The sequence below is a fragment of the Acomys minous genome (assembly GCF_964271855.1).
Source record: "Acomys minous genome assembly, chromosome: 13".
Classification (NCBI taxonomy): Eukaryota; Metazoa; Chordata; class Mammalia; order Rodentia; family Muridae; genus Acomys; species Acomys minous.
This window is the reverse complement of record NC_140495.1, coordinates 20,042,977-20,064,246: the sequence shown is the minus strand read 5'-3', so window position 1 is coordinate 20,064,246 and position 21,270 is coordinate 20,042,977. Positions and strand designations below refer to the sequence as shown.

At 47.6% G+C, this 21,270-nt stretch overlaps 1 protein-coding gene across 2 annotated transcripts in view; it reads left to right on the top strand.

Annotated features, from left to right (window-relative positions):
- The first annotated feature begins 584 nt into the window (after nucleotides 1-584).
- SLCO2A1 (solute carrier organic anion transporter family member 2A1) overlaps nucleotides 585-21,270 on the top strand; it is an 89,786-nt gene continuing 69,100 nt past the window's right edge. Inside the window, exons 1-2 of one of the 2 annotated variants that reach the window (XM_084754554.1) lie at nucleotides 5,302-5,387; nucleotides 5,882-5,945. In XM_084754554.1, coding sequence (XP_084610680.1) covers nucleotides 5,889-5,945 — 57 coding nt within the window. In that variant the 5' untranslated portion in view covers nucleotides 5,302-5,387; nucleotides 5,882-5,888. Of the gene's footprint in view, nucleotides 968-5,301; nucleotides 5,388-5,881; nucleotides 5,946-21,270 lie in introns of those variants that run through there. The other variant, XM_084754553.1, reaches the window with a different exon arrangement.

The window sequence follows — 21,270 nt, the reverse complement described above, 5'->3', positions numbered from 1 at the left end:
GCGCAGGGGCATTCCTGTTCGACCAGCGCTTCCCTTCGTCCCAACCCCCCTCAGTACTCCTGGCCAGACCCGCTGACACTCGACAACGCCTGCAGTTTACCTTGGCTCGGTTCCAGTGAGTTCGAGCCCAGCCCTGGGGCGGCCCCCACCTCTCCACCTTGTTACGCCTTCCCACCCTCCTCTGCAGCGCAAAGAGCAGTTTAAATATAAATCAGTCCTCAGCACAAACAGAGCTTGGACGGCGAGTCTCAAAGCCATCACCGGAACCGAAGGCTCAGGTTTGCGGAGCGAGTACAGACTCGCAGAGGCAGAGTCTGGCTCTGGACAGTCCCAAGAGCCACGGAGACTCCTCTCTCCTTTCCACCACCTGGAGACCCCGCTCCCCTCAGGTCCCTTCTAGCTCCCCAACTCTTCCTTAGTGCTGCACCTACACTCTATTCCCCCAAGTTCCAGGTCTCTCCATTGGCCTGCAGCCTCCTGTCTCCTCCATCCGCGGTCGCGCCTTCTCCCCCCCCCCCCCCCCCCCCGCACTCTACTTCCTAGGCAGCCAGGGCTCACCCAGGTCGAGTCCCAGAGCCTCTGGGCTTCCGCAGCAGCCCAAGACACCTGCCTGGGGAGGCGGCAGCGGCTGGGCGGAGGCTTGCAGCACCTCTGACACCCGAGGAAGAGAGGGAGGAGGGAGAGCGCGTTTCATCATCAGCCACCACTTATAAAAACTTTTAGGCGCTCACTCTCTGGCTCAGTCCGCGCGCCGCGCTCCCCATCGCCCAGCTACCGCTACAGCAGCCCGAAGCCTCCGAGTCCTGTAGAATCTGACCCCCTGTCTGTCGCTACTGCCTCGGCCCGGCCAGGGGACGTTGCCTCTGTTACAATGGGGCTCCTGCCCAAGCCCGGAGCTCGCCAGGGTAGCGGCAGCTCCTCGGTCCCAGCCACACGCTGCTCCCGCTCGATCTTCCGCAACATTAAGGTAAGTAGAGTTCGGGGGAAGGGCAAGAGGGCAACGCAAGCTAGGCCGTTGACGAGGCCAGTCTGGGAGCTCTGGGTGAACCAGGCTCCCTTCTTGTGAGGGTTGCCACATCCTAGGGGCCTGGCCTGGCTTGTGAGAGGGTCTCTTCCTCCCCTCCCCCTCTCTGTGTCCTGGCCATAAGAACCTGAAGAATAGAGGGAGCTGTCCTGTTCTTTCATAGGGAAAGAACACCTCCAGGGAATTTCTTTTGGGTCTCTGCTGTGTGTATGCTCTTCTTTAATGAGTGGATGCAGAGGAGCTTGGCCCGCTCCTTGTAGGCAACATGTTGTAGGCATCCTGAGATGCCGCAAGTCAGAGCGCAAGCAGGTTGTCCCAGGTGGATAGCAGAAGCCTGTGGTCCTTGGCTGGGTTTTCATCTTTGCAGTAGTAGTATTGATACCTGGCCACCGAGCTCCCAGCCGTTTTGAGAATTGCCCAACTCTCCTGGTCTCGAAATGGCCTCAAGAAAACAGCGCGCCACTCTAGGTCTATTAAATGTCAGCACTTGGGAGGCAGAGGCAGGCGGATGGCTCTAAGTTCGAGGCCAGCCTGGTCTACAAAGTTAGTCCAGGACAGCCAAGGCTACACAGAGAAACCTTGTCTAGAAAAACCAAGAAATAAATAAATAAATAAATAAATAAATAAATAAATAAATAAATGTCAAGGAGGTGCCTGTGGCCTGAGCATTATGGGAAATTAGGGAAGAAAAACGAGGTGTTGGAAACTCTTAGGATGAGAACGCCTTCTTTGAGAAGGGTCAGAAGTGAGGTCCTCTTTCCCATATCTTTCCCAGCATTTGGGGGGAGAGGTTCCTGAAGGAGGTAGCGCCTTGGAAGGGCTAGGCGACCCTGTGGACAGTAGGAAGCAACAGTCAGGCAAGAGTTTGGGGGTAAGAGATTATTTCCCACGTTCCGATCTTAGATGCAACAAATGCCACATGGGAGGACTGGGGCACTGTAGGCAGGCTAAGTGGGTCTAACAGAGAGAGACTCGGAGGTCAGAGTGGATGCCACTTCTATGGTTTACCTTGGGCTGTTACCAGTGGAACTGGAGTTCCCGGGGGGATCCCTGCTCCACCACAGCCACCCCCCCCTCACCACCACAGCCCCCCCCATCACCACAGCCCCCCCTCACCACCACAGCCCCCCCCCATCACCACAGCCCCCCCTCACCACCACAGCCCCCGCTCATCACCACAGCCCCCCCTCACCACCACAGCCCCCGCTCATCACCACAGCCCCCCCTCACCACCACAGCCCCCCCATCACCACCACAGCCCCCGCTCATCACCACAGCCCCCCCATCACCACAGCCCCCCATCACCACAGCCCCCCATCACCACAGCCCCCCATCACCACAGCCCCCCCATCACCACAGCCCCCCCTCACCACCACAGCCCCCCCATCACCACAGCCCCCCATCACCACCACAGCCTAAAGAGGTTGTATCGATTTCCTATTGGAATATTACTAACACAGAAAGTTGGAGGTAATTGAAGACAGTCCTCAGATCTCCCCGTTAGTAAGACCCGGGTGAGAATACCACGTATTGTTTTGACTTTACCAGTTCAGAGGGACCTGGAGAATTGTGGCGATTTTTTTTTTTTAACTTAGGAATTAGAAGGAAAGGGCGTTGTGCAAGGGATGGGTGGTCACAAAGGAATGGGGCTGTGACAGATGGGAAGGAGGGAGGACTTTCTCATTTTCCCCAAGAATGGGAGGAGAGGTGGCTGTCCCCAAGATTCCCGACAGTGAGGGGGACAAGAATGAGCCACCTCTAATCTCTAAAAACAAGTGGATGGCAGCCATGTCTTTAAAAGTATATAAAAGTAAGATTTAAAAAGCCCTGTTCATAGCCGGGCATGGTGGCGCACGCCTTTAATCCCAGCACTCGGGAGGCAGAGGCAGGCGGATCGCTGTGAGTTCGAGGCCAGCCTGGTCTACAAAGTGAGTCCAAGATGGCCAAGGCTACACAGAGAAACCCTGTCTCGAAAAACCAAAAAATAAAAAAATAAATAAAAAGCCCTGTTCATATGCCTGAGATTTATGCCTGAGACTGGGACCCAGGCCAGCTGGCCTCTAAAGGGAGTTTAAGAGCTCTTATCAGTCAAAAGTGTTCCTTGATTCTGTGTAAACAGCTCCTTGGTTGGTGGGTGATAAGCATCAGATGGCAGGAAGTTTGCAGAGACCCCCACCTTGGCTTTGCTCTGACCCAAAGCCAGGTTTACCCAGGAGACCCCAGGAACACCTAGAGTGGAGAATCCTAGCTAAATGTTTCCTTCCTGATAAAGCTATGCCTGGGGCTTTTCTCCTCTTCATGACAGGCTGGATGATTACCTTATAGGGTCCCAGTAGGGGAAAAGGTGGACCAAGTGACATGGGGGAAGGTGACCAGGGATAGCCAGCCCAAGGACTCGTCATTTTGCTAGGATCTTTGTCACTGGGATGGACTAGCAGATGTTACTGTAAACTCGAGTTCCACATGGTTCAGGGGAGGAGTAAAGCCTGAGGGTACAGATGCGTAGGTCCTCACCTGCTCCAGCCACTCACTTCCTGGGTCATTCAGGATATCTGGCTTATCTCTCATGGGCCTCTGCTGTTCTTTCCAGAGAGTCACGAACAGTTCCCACCCGCACAGCTCAGTAAGACTTACCTGAGGTAAGAGTCGAAAGGGGTCTTCCCAAGGTGAGGGCCAACTGAGATCACTTGTCACTTCCATAAACAAGACTGTTTTCCAGTGTCGTTTAAGGAGCTCTTGTTTCAGAGCTAGCCCAGCTTACACGAAGCCCCGGTTCCATCCTTGGCCCCATATCATGGACCTGCACAGGCTCAAGTCATATGGGGTCCCAGCATGGAGAGGGAGGAGTGGGCCCCCCTCTACCCAAGGGTAGAATCACTGTTCTACCAGGCTCTCTCATGGGCACCACACCTTCTACTCTGGTTCTGTAAGTGCTGACAACATGGCCATGTTCAGGCCTGGAAGACATCCAGGAGTGGGTACAGTGGGTACCCAGACAGACATCCCCAACACCGATCAACTCCTGCCTCTTCAGTCTTCATTAGGCTCAATGGAATTTTTTATTTAATTATTTCCTTATTTATTTATTTAGGCTTTCCAAAACCAGGCTTTCTCTGTGTAGCCTTCATATAGCATGTGTGCCTCTGTGTGTGTGTGTGTGTGTGTGTGTGTGTGTGTGTGTGTGCACGTACATGCATTCACAAGTGCACAGATCTGTGAAGGCCAGAGGACAACCTGTGCTATCAGGCAGTCTCAGGAACACCTTCCATCTCCCTTAAGAAAGAGTCTTAACTGGCCTGAAGCTGCTGATTAGCCTCAGCTGGCTGGCCAGCAACCCCCAAGGGCCCCTCCTGCCTCTATCTAGAACTAGCATCAAAAGCACGCTGGCCTTAGGTAATGACATTATTACTTAGGTGTCAAGGGTGGACCTAGCCACTTCCTGCTTACAAGGCAAGTATTTTATAGGTTGGGCCATCACCTTATCCCTTTAGAAGTGTTTTTGTTTCTGTCTGTTTTGTGGTGCTGAGAGCTGAATACTGAGTCATGTACAAGAAAGCATTCTACCACTGAGTTACCTTCCAAGCCATTTGGAGGGAATTTTCATACCCGCTTCTGTAAGAGACATCTCCTGAGGTCTGCTTTGCAAAAGGATGTTTAGGAGTCCAAGAACCTGCTCAAAGAATCGCTGTTAACTAGCATTGTACAGCCCCAGGACTCCAAGTTTAAAAAAAAAAACAAAAAACAAAAAACCAAAAAATAACAGATTCCCTCAGAGGTCCTGGGGTAGGAGGGTGTTGGCAGAAGGCAGGCTCTGATCCTGACATCTGGCAGCCTCAGGCCGATCCAAAGCTCCCTAAGTGAAACACCCATTTGGAGCTGGCTGGAGGTTATCTTTTACGGGAGGGGTCTGCTGGTGATGGCTGCCAAACGTGAGGAAAAGCCACACCCTGTGAAGTGGAGGGGCACCCCAGGCAAAAGAACTGTGGAAAGAGAGGAGGGGGAAAGGCCAACCTCATGGCTTGGTTTGAGCTGCCTGAGAGCACTACCGGGGGAAAGTACCTTGTTCTTGCCTGAGTCTGTGACTTCGGAGGCCTTTGACCCCTAAACCCTGGGGAGGCATCTCGAGCGTCACTTCTTGGTTTCCAGAATCTAGGGCAGCTTGCCCGCAATCTAATCCACCCTCCCCCCGCCACCCCCCCACCCCCCCAGGAAAACACTCCCAATGGACTCCCTACACCCTCTGCATGCACGGGAGAACAGCAAACGAAGCTGCACCCACTTCCCTCCAGGGGGCGCATTTCTCTAGAGTTCAGAGCCCTGTTCTGTTTTCAGGATTCCATCTTGGCAAGTTTATCAGGCGAAGGTAGGGATCGGGTAAAGAGAACACTGGGGCCCTCTCTGGGATGATGCGCCAAACCTTCCATGGCTTTTCTCTTCCCAACACAGAACAGATGAGAGCAAGTTACTTTCATTTTGCCTGATTGTGACATGACTGTCTCTTTTTCCATGCTAGGAGACCCAGCCTGGGTTGTTGGGATGGGGGGTGGGGTAGGGGGGTGAAACGGGCTTTTTTTCACCTTCTGAAGGCTAAAGGCCTCCGACTCCACCCTCCTCATCCTACCTTCCTGCCTTTGCGTGGCTTTATCCTATGCCATTATTTTAACCACCTCCTGACAGCCTATTTGGCTACGCAATCCCGAGGGGAGGGGTGGGGGAGGGGCACAAGAGGGCAAGGATAGGGAGACTCAGAGGCTAGGGGCATTCCTGGGTCCCCTAGAGAGCCCTGTGTCAGGGTAGAGGGTTGTCTTCTGTCTACAGTTCTCGGACTATCTAGAGATTGTACCCTTGTTTTCTCAGGAATGCTATGAAGAAACTGGGGAGGGTGAGTTTGCCCTTGCTCATGTCCACAGGACCCACACAGGTAGCTGTCACTATGGGACAAGGCTGGGGTGGGGTGGGGTGGGGTGGGGCTCCCTCACAGTGACCCCATGAGAAAGTCACCTGCGTTTTTTAGTACCAGACACAACTTGATTTGTTTAGAGTCTTTTAGAAAATGCTTTTCGGTTCAAAACGATGACAGATTCTTGGCAAAGCTGGTCTCAGAGTGCCGTGTATATCCTTCACCCACTTTCCTCTCTGGGATCCATGTTGCATAACAGCGGTAGTTACAAAGGATATCGAGAGCAGGAAATTGACATAGCTATCTCGCGCACATACAGTACGGTCCTGCACAGTTTTATCACATGCAGATTTGTGCAGGCACCACCCACCCGAGGATGCAGAAGTGTTTCACCACCCACCATGGCAGAAGTCCCTCGCGACAGCCTGTTGAGGGTCTCATCATCTGACCGTTGCCCCCCCCTAACCCCCAGCACTGATCTATATAATATGTTCACCTCTATGAACATATTATATCAAGGATGTTTTATCAGTCGAGTCATGGAACAGGTAACCATTTGAAAAATCAGCTGTTTTCATTGAGAATAATGCATTTGGGGTTCCATTCCACCTAGACTGTTACACGGATCGAGAGTTGGCTTCTTTCTACTGTTGAATACTATGCCAAGGTATCAATGTAGTGTACATTGTTTACACATGTCCATTTACTGAAGGGCGTTTGGCTTATTTCCCATTTGGGACTAGTTCAGATAACCCTGCAAGAGTGATTGTGTACAGGCTTTTGTGTGGACACAGCTCGTAATTTCTCTGGGGTAAATGCCATGCAGTGTTGCTGGGTAGTGTGGTTGTTGAACAATGATGCTTAAAAAAAAAAAAAAAAAAAGAACTCCCCAACTATTTCCTGAAACGGCCATCTCACTTTACACCTGTTTTAGCCACTTGGCAGGCTGTTCAGCATTTGATATTGTCACTCGTTTTTGTAAAAAGTCTAACAGGTGTGCGGGGGCACCTCTCCGTGCCTTAATTTGTGTTTACCTCGTGGCTGGCAAGGTCAAGATTGAAGCTCTTGGCATGTGTTTGTTGGCCGTGTGTGTCGTTTTCCTTTAGTGTTGCGTGGTTTTGAGTGTTCTGCATGAGCCAGCTGCAAGCCCCGTGTTGGCTATTTGGTCTGCAAATTTGTCTTTCAATCTGTAGGTTTGCTTTTAAGGATCACTTAAAATATTTTATAGAGAAAATCCTTAATTTTGATGAATTTCAATTATCGGTCTCCCCATGCTCATGTGTGAGCACATAACTGTCAAAGGACTTCACGTGCAGGTCCTCGGCTCCCACATTGTTTGAGACAGGATTTCTTGTTTATTCCTGTATACAACCCCAGCCTTTGTTTTTCTTTTCCTTTTCCTTTTTTACATATACATTTATGTCATTACACATATATACAATAAACAACACACAGCAAGAAGAACCATGAAACAACCAGGAATTATATAAATGTTACATTCATAGTGTTTTGGCTATTTGTGTTTGGTAACCTTGAAAACATCTTTCCTATTTTGGTGAATCTAAAATTCTGAATGTAAATCATTATCTATCATATCTCATCTCTATCAACTGAAAACATCTATCTAGACCTAAAAACATCTTGACCCTTAAACAACTAAGCTCAGTTGTAAAACTAAACTATCTGGTCTTCAACCCCATCAGAGACTTGAGAAGGACTAAAAATTGATTACCTAAGTAAACAGGAAGTGCAGATTAGCAGCTTCCAAAATGAAGAATGAAAGAGACAGTTTGCTGCCTGAACAGTCACCCAAAACTCTCTATAAACTTGGAGCATCATCTTCAGCCTTCTGGCCCAGTATATTTGACAGACATATTTGTGAGGCAGGAATTATTGAGGATTTACTTACCCTGTCTTGGCAGAGTTTGGCCGTTGATTCTGCCTGCATCCAAGCTTGCCCATTTTTAGGCAGAAATCTGTTTATGGCCAAAACAAGGACATCTTGCCCAGTGGCTTGTTTGATGCTTATCATCTTCTTTGAGGTAGGCTGGGTGTTGCCAGGAGTTAACCTGTCTTATTGTCAAATAATCTTTAAAATAATTAAAAAACATCTTTAAATGCCCTATTCTGTAGGTCTCTAAGGTTTTTGAAGACCTTATCTAAATATTTTACCTTATCTATCTATAGAATCATATCTATCTGTTAAACCTAGGATGCTTATTCTTGTGATAAGAATAGACTAGGAATTAACATGACAATGATTTGATCAACTAACTTAACTCATACAACGTACTTATCCTAAACAGCCTGCAATAGCACTTTCAAAGTATTGGAAGTAAACCTTGTATTATAATTGAGTTGTATGGGTACAATACCTCATATTAGAGTAGGAATATATATGATGTGTGTGAAGAATAATCTTAAATTTGAATTCTATAGCAATGTGTCAAAATTAAACTTATTTTGTTTTTGTTAGTCTCTTGTAGGCCAGGTTGCCCTCTACTCATTATGTAGCCGAGGCTGACCTGGAACCCCCAATCAGCTTGCTTCTATCTCCAATTCTCTGAGGTAACACATGTGTGCTGCCATGTCTGGCTGACATTTTGCAATTAAATCTATTCCATTTTGAGTTGTTTTGTGTAGATATGAGGATTGGGTCAAGGTCTTGTTTTGTTTGTTTGTTTGTTTTAAACCTCTGGATGCTCTCACACCACATCTTTTCTTTCCTAAATTGTCTCTGCACTCTTGTCAAAAGCCAGTTGGCCATTCTCACATGGGTCTATTGGTTCTTCATTCAGTTTCATTGCTACGTAACTGCAGCTCTTCCCCTACTACAGTTTAATCATTGTCGCTATGGCTTGCTGTCATCCTGTGTAGCCTTGGCTGTCCTGAACTCACAGACCTCTGCCCGCCTCTGCCTCTAGAGTGCTGGGATTAAAGGCGTGAACCACCATGCTAGGCCTTAGGGCAGATTTTCAAGCTTGCGTTTGATAATGAGGATGAGATCTCCTGCACCTGTGTCTCCAGCTTGCCTTCTGGTCTCAGCCGTTAGCATGTCTTTTTCCTCTTGGAATTTTAGATCTATGCTTCTAAATTCTCTATGGAAGCAGGAGACGGCTCAGTCTGTAAGGTATTAGCCATACAAGCATGAGGACCTCAGTTCAGATGCCCGGCACCCATGTAAAATTGTGGGAGCAGTGACACAGGCTGTCAGGGCTGAGGGGGCAGAGGAAGGACAATTCCTGAGGTTCACTGGCCAGCCAGCTCAACTGAATCTATAAGTTCCAGGTTCAGTGAGAGACTCTGTATCAAAATTGAGATGGAGAGAAACTGAGCTTCTACATTACACGCACTTGCACACATGAATATACACGTGGAAAAACACAAAATAAGTAAAAATTCCCTTATAATCCTAATGGCAGCCCTGAAGAGAGATGTCAATACTACACCTCCATCTCACAGCTCAGGAAAAAGAGAACCACCATGGCTGTACATTGAGTAGCTGGCAAAGCAGCAATTCCCACGCAGCATCTCCTTCCGTTGAGGCCCGGCTTCTTCTGGTGAGGCGCGACTTCTTCCGGTGAGGCCCAGCTTCTTCCGGTGAGGCCCGGCTTCTTCCGGTGAGACCCGGCTTCCTCCAGTGAGGCTCTGCTTCTTCTGGTGACCACAGGGGGACTGTGGCTTCTAGATTTTCTCATCCGTGACTGTTAGGCTTGGTCTCAGTGATCTCAGGGTACCTTTCCCAGTCTCAAATCTCACATCATGCTGGCAGTTGCTGACTGAGGTGAGACTAGGAACAGAGCCAGTTGGAGGTGCGCTGTGCTTGGAGAACTGCTATGGAACCAGTGGACGCAGTGAGATCAGGGCATCTTGGTGGCCTGGGTCTGCCTTACTGTTGGAAGTTGATTAAATCTGTTCAGGAGTGGAGAACAAAACCAAGGCAGAAGTTTTGGGCTTCACTGTGGAGGGTGAGGGATTGGCTGATGCTGTGGGGATGGGCAGTCCCCTTCCTGAGCTGGTCTTTCTAGTCCCTTTGCATTCTGGGTAGTGATGCTCATCAATATTTCCAAGCGGTTTAGGGTGAAGCGAGGAGAGGGCACTGAAGGGCTTGTGAGGAACCTTGAGACACTCAATCTGATCAGTATGTGGTACAAACCCCAAGGACTGCCCTCCTCTACCAGAGATGTGGCACACTTTCCCTTTCTAATTCGGAGTTTCTATTGTGGCGACAAAACACCATGACCAAAAAGCAAGTTGGGGAGGAAAGAGTTTATTTGACTTATTCTTCCATATTCCTGTTCATCATCAAAGCAAGTCAGGGCAGAAATTTAAACAGGGCAGGAACCTGGAGGCAAGAGTTGATGCAGAGGCCATGGAGGGGTGCTTCTTACCAACTTACTCCCATGGCTTGCTCAGCCTGCTTTCTTATAGAACCTAGGACCACCATGCCGGGGTAGGTACCACCCACTCTGGTCTGGGCCCCTTCCATCAATCACTAAGTAAGAAAATGCCCCACAGCTGGATCTTATGGAGGCATCTTCTCAATTGAGGTTCCCTCCTTCCAGATAACTCTAGCTAGTGTGTCAAGTTGACCCAGCACACCTAATGGGTATCTGGGTCCTAGAGGAGCCTGGAAGTCTTCTCGAAAGGTTGCTGATGTTCAGAGGACTGTTACACCCAATTTCTCTAGAATATGGGCTAGCCTAGAGCACCAAGAGTCGGGTGTAGGATGCAAAGATCCTCAGAAGGGGTCAACATGGAGCTTAAATTTGTCACATGCGCTACCTGAAAGCCCTGGGTTCTAAATGGAATAAATAGGTTTCCACATCCGGAAAGGACAGGAGGACAATACATCTGGGGGAATGGCCTAAGCTTACTAGCACTAAGAGTTACACTTCTTTGATCCAAATTCTTTCTCCCCTCCCCCGCCCCCATGAAAATCAAGTAAATTTTATCTTTTGTTCTACAACCATCAATTTCTATAAGTTTGTTCTTGTTCCCCAAATCTTGGAGTAACCTCAATAGCCAGGGAGCTGTTTCATGTCTCTCAAATGCAGGATGTCGGATGAAGTCCACTACATTTGGGAAACACCATCCAGATAGAACGCAGGTGAGAGCTACTTTATCTGGTTTGCTCACTCGGCCAGCTTGTCAGGTGCAGAGGGAAGGATTTTAGATAGTTTAAATGGAATGTAGGTCAGAAAATTCCTAAACTGAGCCCCATAGGGCACTACAAAAGAAGAAGCAGTTATAGAATCCGGTGAGACCCCTGGGTTTGGGAAAAGGGGACATAGTGGTAGATCGCTACCAATACCTATCAGTAGAAATGACAACAGGATTTTCCTGGTCTCTTTTGGTTGCCAAACAGATCCTTAGAAGATCTCAACCGACCACTTTCTCAGTCAACTTTAAGCTGTTCCTCACTTGTACCTTGGGGCCCCCTCTTTTTCTTAAACGTCCTGTTTTTCTTTGGCTCATTATGTAGGTGGAGACAATAGCTGGGAGGTGAGCCAGGAGTCTGCAGTTGATTGAGTGTGGGTGAGACCCTTTCTAGCTAGGTACTGCTGTTGTATCTGGCTCTCCAAGAGGCTCCAGAGGTTCTGAGACAAATTGCCTCTAAGTCTTCTGGTTCCCAGGCTGAACAACTGCCCCCACTTGCCCTGGGATGCAAGACTTCCAGTTACAAAGGTGGAAATATTCTAGGGAGATTGAAATAAGTTAGTCGACTTACTGCCTCCCAAGTTCACAAAAAACGAGCTTCTCTCCTCTGAGTACAGGGTACCAGAAGCAGCGGGGGTGGGGGTGGGGGTAGTCACAGATCATGTTCCTGGGTAGAAATGAACCTCGGAGGCTCATGGAAGCTTCCAGAGAGCGGCTGATGATGGACCAGATCTTGGGCTTTTGCAGAGTAGTCAGACTCGTTAGTTTCTCCTGCTTGTAGACGAAAGCCTTTCTCCCAGCCTCCTGCATCCGTTGTGGATCATGGCTAGCCCACGGTACAGACTGTACACATAAGGATGGAATGAGCTCTGGAAAGATGAAGCTTCCTGGTCCGGGGAATTGTCGAATTTCAGAATTGACTGTGATGTACAAACTCCTCAAAGATGCAGAAATCTGCTGATGGTCCTGCCTTTGTCCATGTGGTTTCAAGGATGAGGACGTCACTGTATCACCAGGCAAGGCCTGCAGATGGTAGCATCACAGGCTCATCTGGTCCGAATTGAGTTAAAATCTGTATGCAGGTGCTCACACACCCCGCCCTACATTTCTCTTGCCCTGCAGAAGCCCCTCTATTCTTGGCCACTCACCTCCTAGAAAATCAGGACCTCACTTAACCCATTCTGATCCATGGCTTTTTAAAAAAAAAAAAAATCAAACTCACTTGATATCTAAATGAAAGAATTAATGGAACCCGAGTCACGTGTGCGGCGTCTTAGCATGTGACTCGTCTGCTTAGAAACTTAAAGTCATTGGAGAGTCAATAAGTAGGTTGAAAGATGTGTGTGTGGAATATTTACAAATCTTTTGTGTGCATATGTGGTGTTGAGAATTGAACTACAAATCAATTTTAAAGTTTTAAGAATAAGGGGCTGAAGAGATGGCTCAGAGGTTAAGAGCACTGACTGCTCTTCTGGAGGTCCTGAGTTCAATTCCCAGCAACCGCATGGTGGCTCACAGCCATCTATAATGAGATCTAGTTCCCTCTTCTGGCGTGCAGGTGTACATGCAGGCAGAACACTGTATACATAATAATAAATAATAAATCTTAAAAAAAGAATAAATTAAACATTGGAGAGAAGCTTATTCTCTGATATTAACTAACATGAGGCTTATGGACAGCCTCATGTACAGAAGAGATGTATATTTTTGAAAGAACACACAGAGTAAGACAGATCTCCAAGGAAGTACACCCAGATAACATTGGCTCTCCCTTGGGGGTCAGGGGGTTGGAAGCCTTCCAACATTTCACTTTGTTCTTTGTGGGTTTCTATGTTTTCTATTGTTCAGCAACAAACATGTGCTACATTTATGCTTAGGTGAGACTATCAGCTCCAAACCCTAAAGTCTGTGGTGACATCCACCCTCCATTGTCAGGTGCACCAATGGCAAAAAGCAATGGAGGACAGAGATGCTGGTTTCCAGGGCTCTGAGAAGGGACCAAGGACGCAGCGGGATTGAAGTGAGGGGGATGAGGTTGTCCTGAGTGTGGCTGCTGTTCCCACTGGGTTTTTTACATCCGTTCCCGTATTCGAGGCTCATTGCTTCCCAGAAATGGAAGTCAAGTCAGATAATAATACTTGGAGCCTTGAAGAGTGGCAAGAATGCAGAACATTCTCCTTTCTGGGAAGACAGGTCTATCCAGGAAGCCCGCTCTACTCTTCAGGTGCTCACTCCCAGGGCCTGGCTCAGAGCTTAGGAATCCAGCCCCAAGGGTTGGCTGAACTTCTTAGAGAGATGGGCAGATCTGCTCAGCACCCTACACTGTAGCAAAAGCAGCCCAAGGGTGAGGCAGCAAGGACAGAGGCTGCCACTGGACCTGGTAAGCACTGCCTGTGGGGCTAGTCCTGTGCCTGGGGTTTTACGCCTGGGAGGATGTGGAAACCATCTCTGAGTAGGCTTTCCCACAGACATTGTGGTGAGCCCGGATTGTCTCCGCATTGTCTGCAAGGCGGTACCCTGCAGTTGCTTTAAGCAGCAGTGAACTCTGATCCTCTGAGCCAAGAGTGATGAGGCTCATTTATTCATTTTTTTGCACCTGTGTGCACATGTGTATATGTGTGCATGTGTGTGCGCACATGTTTGCATGTATGTACACATGTATATGTGTGTATATGTGTGCATGTGTATGTGTATAAGTCAGAAGACAACTGGGTTTTGTTGTTGTTTTGTTTTGTTGTTTTTAAAGACAGGATCTCTCACTGGCCTGGAACTCATTAAGTAGACTACCCTGGATGGCCAGAAAGCCCCAAAGCTCTGCCTCCTCAGTGATGGGATTACAAGTGTACACCAACACGCCCATCTTCTTTTCCCCTTTATTTGGGGGATCGACCCAAGGTCCTCACACTTGCATACCAAGCAGTTTACTGCCTGACTATCTCTCCATCTTCAACCTTTAACTATCCAGTGATGAATAAAAGCAGGAGGGCTCTGTCCTCCAGTCAGACAGTGCATAGTTATGCAAATAATAACAAAGTTATAAAATGTGTCATGTAAGTTAGGGAGTGATGAATAAGGCAGATTCTGCTTTACATATCCGGGTCACAGACCATAAGTTTTAACATCATCTTCACTATCCTTATATAGAATGACTGAATGGAAAACACCACTAGGTTTCTATCTCCCCAAAAACTCTGGTTAGATGGCAGAAGACAGACCATCAACACCTCTAGTGAAGTATGGTTTCCACCAACAAGGCAGGCTTATGTAGCATGAAGCCCATCTTACTGCAAATACTTAGAGGTGCTTAGGCTCCACGTACAGAGATGCTTGCAAGAAGGAGAGGGGGATCTTCAGGAGAGAGAAATGGAGGATGTACAGAACACTAGACTCCAACAGTACCAGTCACTGCAATGAGGGGCAAGCGGGAAAGGGGCACAGAGGTAATTAGGGCAGGAAAGAAAGCCTGATGTGAGAGGTGGTGAAAGCCCAAAAAGCTGGGACTGTTGGTGAAAGGGGAACTAATAAAACATAGTCTACCACTATGTGTGGTGGAGCATGCCTTTGGTCCCAGCACTTGGGAGACAGAGGCAGCAGATCTCTGTGCGTTTGAGGCCAGCCTGGTCTATAAGTTGAATCCAGGACAGCCAGGGGCTGTTACACAGAGAAACTCAGTCTCAAATAAACAAACAAAAAACCTCCAACAAAACAACAACAACAACAACAAAAAAAAAATGGTCTACCTCCCTAAGGAGAGCCAAGAACTCAGTGTCTAATGGCATCTCTGGGTGCAAAGCTTCCTCTGATAGACTAACCCTGCCCCCAAGAACATACTGCACTGAGTTGCTGACTAAGCTACAGTAAACTTCATGATTGACAGACTTTATACTCAATAAAAACTAACTCAAATGGATCAGAGACGTAAACATAAGACCTAAAACTATAAAACTAGGAAGTAGGTATAGAGGTCAAACTTTGGGACACAGGAACTGGCCAAAGTTCTTAGACATGATGTCAAAAGTATAGGCGATGTATATTAAAACTGATAAGTTATATGGCACTGAAGTTTTAAAAAATTGTGTGTAAATGACATAGCCAACAGCATCTTAGAAAAGGCAATCTATGAGCTTGAGAGGTGGCTTTGTGGCTAAGAACACTGATTATTCTTCCAGAGGACCTGAGCTCAATTCCCAGCACCTATGTGGCAGCTCACAACTGTCTGCAACCCCAGTTCCAGGGGACCCAGCACCCTCGTATAAACATGCATGCAGACAGAACATAAAAGACAAGTTCTAAAAAAGAAAAGGCAATCTAAGGAATGGGAGAAAACACGTGCAAGTGTATGTGCGGTGAGGATTAACATCTAGGATATATAAAGAACTCCTTCGACCCAGCAACAAAAACCAGTTGAAACTGTAGACTGAATAAACCCTTTCATCTCTGTGCTTTTGGCTCAGAATGAGATGAAACTAAGGCAGCACACACACAAAGGATCCAGAATCAGGGACTCAAAGTGATATTTAAACACCCAGGATCATAGCAGCATTAAGGCAGAAGAAACCCAGTGAACAAACAAGCAAAACAAGGCATCGTGATAGGGCGGGACATTGGCCTTGAAAGGGAAGCCGTTCTCATGCTTGCTATCAAATAGATGGGCCTGGAGGACATTCTGGGTGAGCTATGTCAAGCACAAAATAACGAAGGTGTGGTTTCATTTGCATGAGGTCTTTAACATGGCTCCCTTTATAAACACAGGGTGTAGAATGGCAGTTTCCTGGGGTTGGAGTGATGGAGGGAGAATGGGGAGCTGCTTGCTATCCAGTGGGTATTTGTTTTATCATCACAAGATGGAGTGTCAGAGAGGCGGGTGGTGGGGATGGATGCACGGCATTAAATGCGTAATGCCACGGGAGTTGGTACTGTAAGTGGTCATGATGGTAGATGGGTCGAAATGTGCTTTACCGCAATAGGAAATATATGTGGGTAATCAGCAAAAAGTCACTAGACACGTGTCTTCCAGAGAAGATGAGAATAAATGGGAGAGCGAAAAAAACATGATAATAAAACAATATGTAATCAAAGGATGGAAAGGTGGGAGGGGGCCAAAAGAAACTCAACCCCCCCTTAATTGTAAAGTGGAACATGATATAACTAGATAGAAAAAGAATCACAATCCATGCAAATGGCCTACCCTCGTCATCTCCATGCCAGGCAGTCTCAGGTTAGATGAAAAAAATAAAGTCAAAGCTGGGCGGTAGTGGAGCATGCCTTTAATCCCAGCACTCAGGAGGCAGAGGCAGGTGGATCGCTGTGAGTTCAAGGACAGCCTGGTCTACAAAGTGAGTCCAGGACAGGCAAGGCTACACAGAGAAACTGTCTCGAAAAACAAACAAACAAACAAACAAATAAATAAATAAATATAGAGTCAAGTTGTTTTAGAAGAGAGAGAGACATCCAAAACAATGGGATATGAGGTCATCTACACTCCTTCATAGCCTACCACTTTCTCCATCCTCAAAGATGGTGGCTTAGCATCTTGGAATCTCTCAACTCACCCTCTCCCCTCCTCTGTCATAAAGACTCTTGTGATCAAACCACACCACCATGGATCTTGGATAAGCTCCCAATTTAACATCCTAATCATGCCCTCAAATTTCCTTTTTGCCATGTAAGCTAATATATTCAAAGGTTACACCTATAACCCCAGCATTTGGGAGGTGGAGGCAGGAGGATCAGGAGTTCAAGGCCAGCCTTGGCTACACAGCAAGTTGGGGAGGCAAGCCCATGCAACATCAAACCCTGACTCAGAAACAAACAAACAAACAAATAACAAAACCAAAATTCATGAGAATAAGTATTAAATCAATATGACACAGAAAGGTAGATAATCATGAGACAGAAGAAGATTTCCAGGAGACCAAGACATAAAGCAAAAAGAATGCCAGACTGTGGTCTAGTTGCAATATATAAAAATAAATGGGACTCATATGTAGACTATACAGAGAACAGACCACAGGAAATCCAGTAAAGAAATAGGTGGACTATGGTCTCTCCGAATGTCACTTTGTCCCCATGAAGCTGTCTTCTGGGAAAGAGTCACAGCCAGCAGCCACAGGATGCCCACTGATTTTCATTTAATTGTGTCCTGCCATGCCCCAACTGGCAATGTCTCCTTCAATCATTTGATCCAGCAGGGGCCGATCTTCTAGCTCTTTACAAGTTGGGTGGACACACAAGGCAATCAAGATTTCCTGTATTAGGAAAGAGGACAAATGAAGAGACACCAAAGAAGAGGTGTGGTCCTTGGTTCAGTGGAAAATTCCTTAGGCAGCATGCTAGGCAGATTGTTTGAGCAAAGAACAAAATGAAGATGGTTCACCCACTCTGCACCCTGAAGTCACAGCAGGCTCTAAGAAGCCACCGACACAACCACATCCTTAGAGGAAACCGGAAGTGAAGCTTAGAAAACTTTGCAATTGGCCACAGCTGGCTACAGCTTAGTTATTTGGCCCAGTGTTGCACTGCCTCTCCTCATCAAATGTTGTTTAGCATCTTGCTGGAGAGAAAAGGTCCCTCAAGAATGGGGGCAGTGAGGCACAGGAGAAGGATCTTTACAAATTGGATTCACACCTGTTTCTTATTGTTGCTGTAGCAAATGATTCCAACTGCGGCATTTAAACATTGACTTGCTGTCTCACTATGGGATGTCAGGAGAGCTGTATCCTTGGAGGATGTAGTGGCGGTTTCCTTGCTTTCTCCGGTGTCTAGAGCTACTTACATTCTTCATGTCTCTCCCCTTCCTTCGTCCTCAAAATGGCAGCTTAGCATCTTGAAATCTCTCCCTCCCCGCTCCTCTCTCATAAAGACTCTTGTAATTACATTGCCCACCCTACCTCATGGATCATGGATAAGCTCCCAATTTAAAACCGTAATCGCACCTTCAAATTTCCTTTTTGCATGTAAGCTAATATATTCAAAGGTTCTGAGGATTACAGTTCTACACAAGGGAAGCCATTCATTTGTTCAATTCAGGGTTTACCCAAACTAAAGTCAGTAGAAGGCACTTACACACGTGTTAAGACATAGTGTAAGGACTTGCCTCACACACTCCTAGAACTCATTGGCTTGGGCCAAGGCTGCTGTCCATGATGTGTGTGTGTGTGTGTGTGTGTGTGTGTGTGTGTGTGTGTGTGTGTGTCCAAATGCACACATTTGTCAGTTCTCTTAAAGTTTTGTGACTGATTGCATTAGGCCCACTCAGATTATATAGGATTATCTTCCTTGCTTAAAGTCAAATGATTCTGCATTTTAATTACATCTGCAGACTTTGATAGCAACTCCTGGGTTGTGTAAGATTGAATAGGTAGAGACAAGCCTACCTGTGCTGACACATCCAACTGTTACAATTAGGACCTGGGCAGGACAGAGTATGGCAGCTCCAGGAGTTGGGAATACTATGGGACCATAGGGAGTTTCCCAAAAAGTAGGACCATCCTGAAACTGTTGATGTGATGAATGTGCGCTTGAGTGACCTCCTGTAAGAAGCCTAGGCGGGAGTAAGGCCCACTCTTTCCCACAGTTTGTAAAAGCTATGATGGGAGTCTGCTTCCTTCTATACCAGCTTTGCCAGGCCACGCAATGAACGTATCAACCAGCGTCTAGAGATGCCCCCTTCCTTATGTTGCTTTTTCTTTGCTAAGTCACAGGCCCCTGGGGTGTAGACGTCAATGGGCGGGTGGCGGAAGGTAGGTGAGCTCACGTCTGCTGTTCCTGGACCGGCAGCTGTAGGTGGCAAGTGTTTGCTTAGCATATCCTTTCCCATCTGAAGATGCTCCTTGATGATTTCATTCAGGAATCTTGAGGTCTGTAGGGAGAAATGCCAGCCCAAACGAACCAGGTGCAAATAGAGGAGACACATTCCCCTACACCCCTGCATTTGCCTTCCAGAGTTCTAAGTGAAGAAGGAAATGAATCAGTGCCCCCCAGGGGGGCTCCCCAGCACCAACTGTGCAGCCAGACCCTCATGAGGACTCCCTACACCCCGACAGCCAAAGGGAGTCCAGGAGAGATCCTGTAAGTCTCGTACGTTCTCAATCCACAGAAAGAGTTTACGTTTTAGCAGCTCACAAAATGTGTTTGTCAGAGGTTGAGCTCTGTCATTAGGGGGAAAAAATGTCAGAAAGGAATGACTTAGGCTTGAGAGGACTTCCTTTGACTGGATAGCAGTGACTGTCAAGATGGAGTCTATGGGCCAGTGGCCAAGGAACTCATGAAAGGGATTGGCAGAAAGTAAATGATATTTCAACTCCTGTGGTTGCCAGGTAACTCAAACTTCTGATGTAGGATCTTGTAATAGATGGAGGACATTTGCCTGGCCTCTTAGACTGACCAGTAAAGGCCTCCCAGAACTTTCTGGTGTAGCTCAGATAAAAGCCAAGGGCTGTGATCCAGTGGCCCTGAGGCCTCTCTGAGCCAGGAGACTAGAGTTGGAAGGTACCAGCAGAACCTTCTTAGCCAGGAGGAGCAGCCCGCCTGGAATCCACAGGCTCTCTAGGGGTACCCAGGACACATAGGCTGGATTCCATAGAAACCCCATTTGGGAAAGACCAATTGTCTGGGAGGTTGAGGTCAGGAGATCAAGTTAAATACCCTAAGTAAACAGTGAGTCTGAGATGTGGGCTTTATCTTTTTTGTATCTACCCTTGGCCTTAATCCCAGCTACTGGGTGTTTTATGGTACCTAGAACAGTATTAAGAACACCCGGTGCTCTGGATGACCCATTCCAGAATTGTTCTTTGGGGTCATGGCATGAGTGTGGGCTGGGAAGGAGCACCAGAGCATCATGGGAACCAGGGCACCACACTTAAGTCAGGCAGATGAAGGTCTTCCCTGCCCTCCTCTCTTGACTTCTGCATATGTCCATTTCTTTTCTTCTGTCACAACAGTCTAGGACCTGATGAAGCTTTTCTGAGAGAGGACTTGACATTTCTGTGGTCTGACTGAAGACACTCCGCCCCTTTCCAGGTCTCATTCAGCTTTGTCGCTCTCTCTCTATGCTGGCTTTCTCTTTCCGCTGTTTCTTATCTAAAGAGGTGGCATGCTGGTTAATTTCTTCAGTGTTCCATAATTCCTGGCAAAAAGCATCTGAAGGTTGAGAAAGGGTTTTACTTGCCCCATGGTTGGCTTATACAGACTGGCACGGTAGGGAAGACACAGCAGGAGCATAAGGTGGCTGGTTTCATTGCACCTACAGTCAGGGGCGGAGAGAAAGAGATAACACTCTCTCCCTCCCTCCCTCCCTCCCTCCCTCCCTCCCTCCCTCCCTCTCTCTCTCTCTCTCTCTCTCTCTCTCTCTCTCTTTCTCTCCCTCCCTCCCTCCCTCCCCCCCTCACTCATACACGAGAAGGTTTGAGAGGTGAGAGGTGAGGCTACAGAAGAACATGCCTCTGTCTGGAAAAATCTGGAAGCACATGACAGAGAGTCCAGTGGCTTCTTCACTGCCTTGTTTCACTGACTTGCTTCACTTGAAGGATGCAAAGCCAGAACCCAAGAAACCGAAGAGCCGAGAAAGAGTTGTTGCTTGTCACAGCAGACCGGGAAAGCATAAAGTTGTTTTCAAGCCAAGCCACTCGTGGAATACAGTGTGGCAGTTTCATCTAGGAAAGCAACTTCCCTGTGGGCAGGACGGCCTCTGGGCATGCTCACCTTTCTTCTAAATGGTCTTAGCTATGACCCCTCTAGAGAGCCCGTTCTCGTTCACAATTAATTTCTTCCTGCCATGCGCCCAGAACTTTCCCCAGCTAAGCAGACCTTCTCTGACCTAATCACCTTGCTCTCCTTGTCTCCTGGGCCTGGAGATGGCCCCTCTTTTCCTATCCACTCCCTAAAATGTACTCATCCTCAAACACCTAGTTCCAACTCATTTCTCCAGGAACCTGTTCTCCCCCCTCCTGCAGCGCTGGTCTCAGCATGGCACCATTACTTGTGCTACTTCTCTATTGTCTGACCAATTCTCCCCCAAGAGCCTTTGCTGCAGTCATACACAAGGATCTTATTAACAAACCATTCCCAAAGGGATGCAGCTATGTTTGACCCTCAATCTCTCATGAAGTGTTCTCAGCCCAGGGAGCTAGTCAATAACCACTCGTTTATGGTCCTAAATGTTCTTTTCCAGGAAGAATCAGCAATT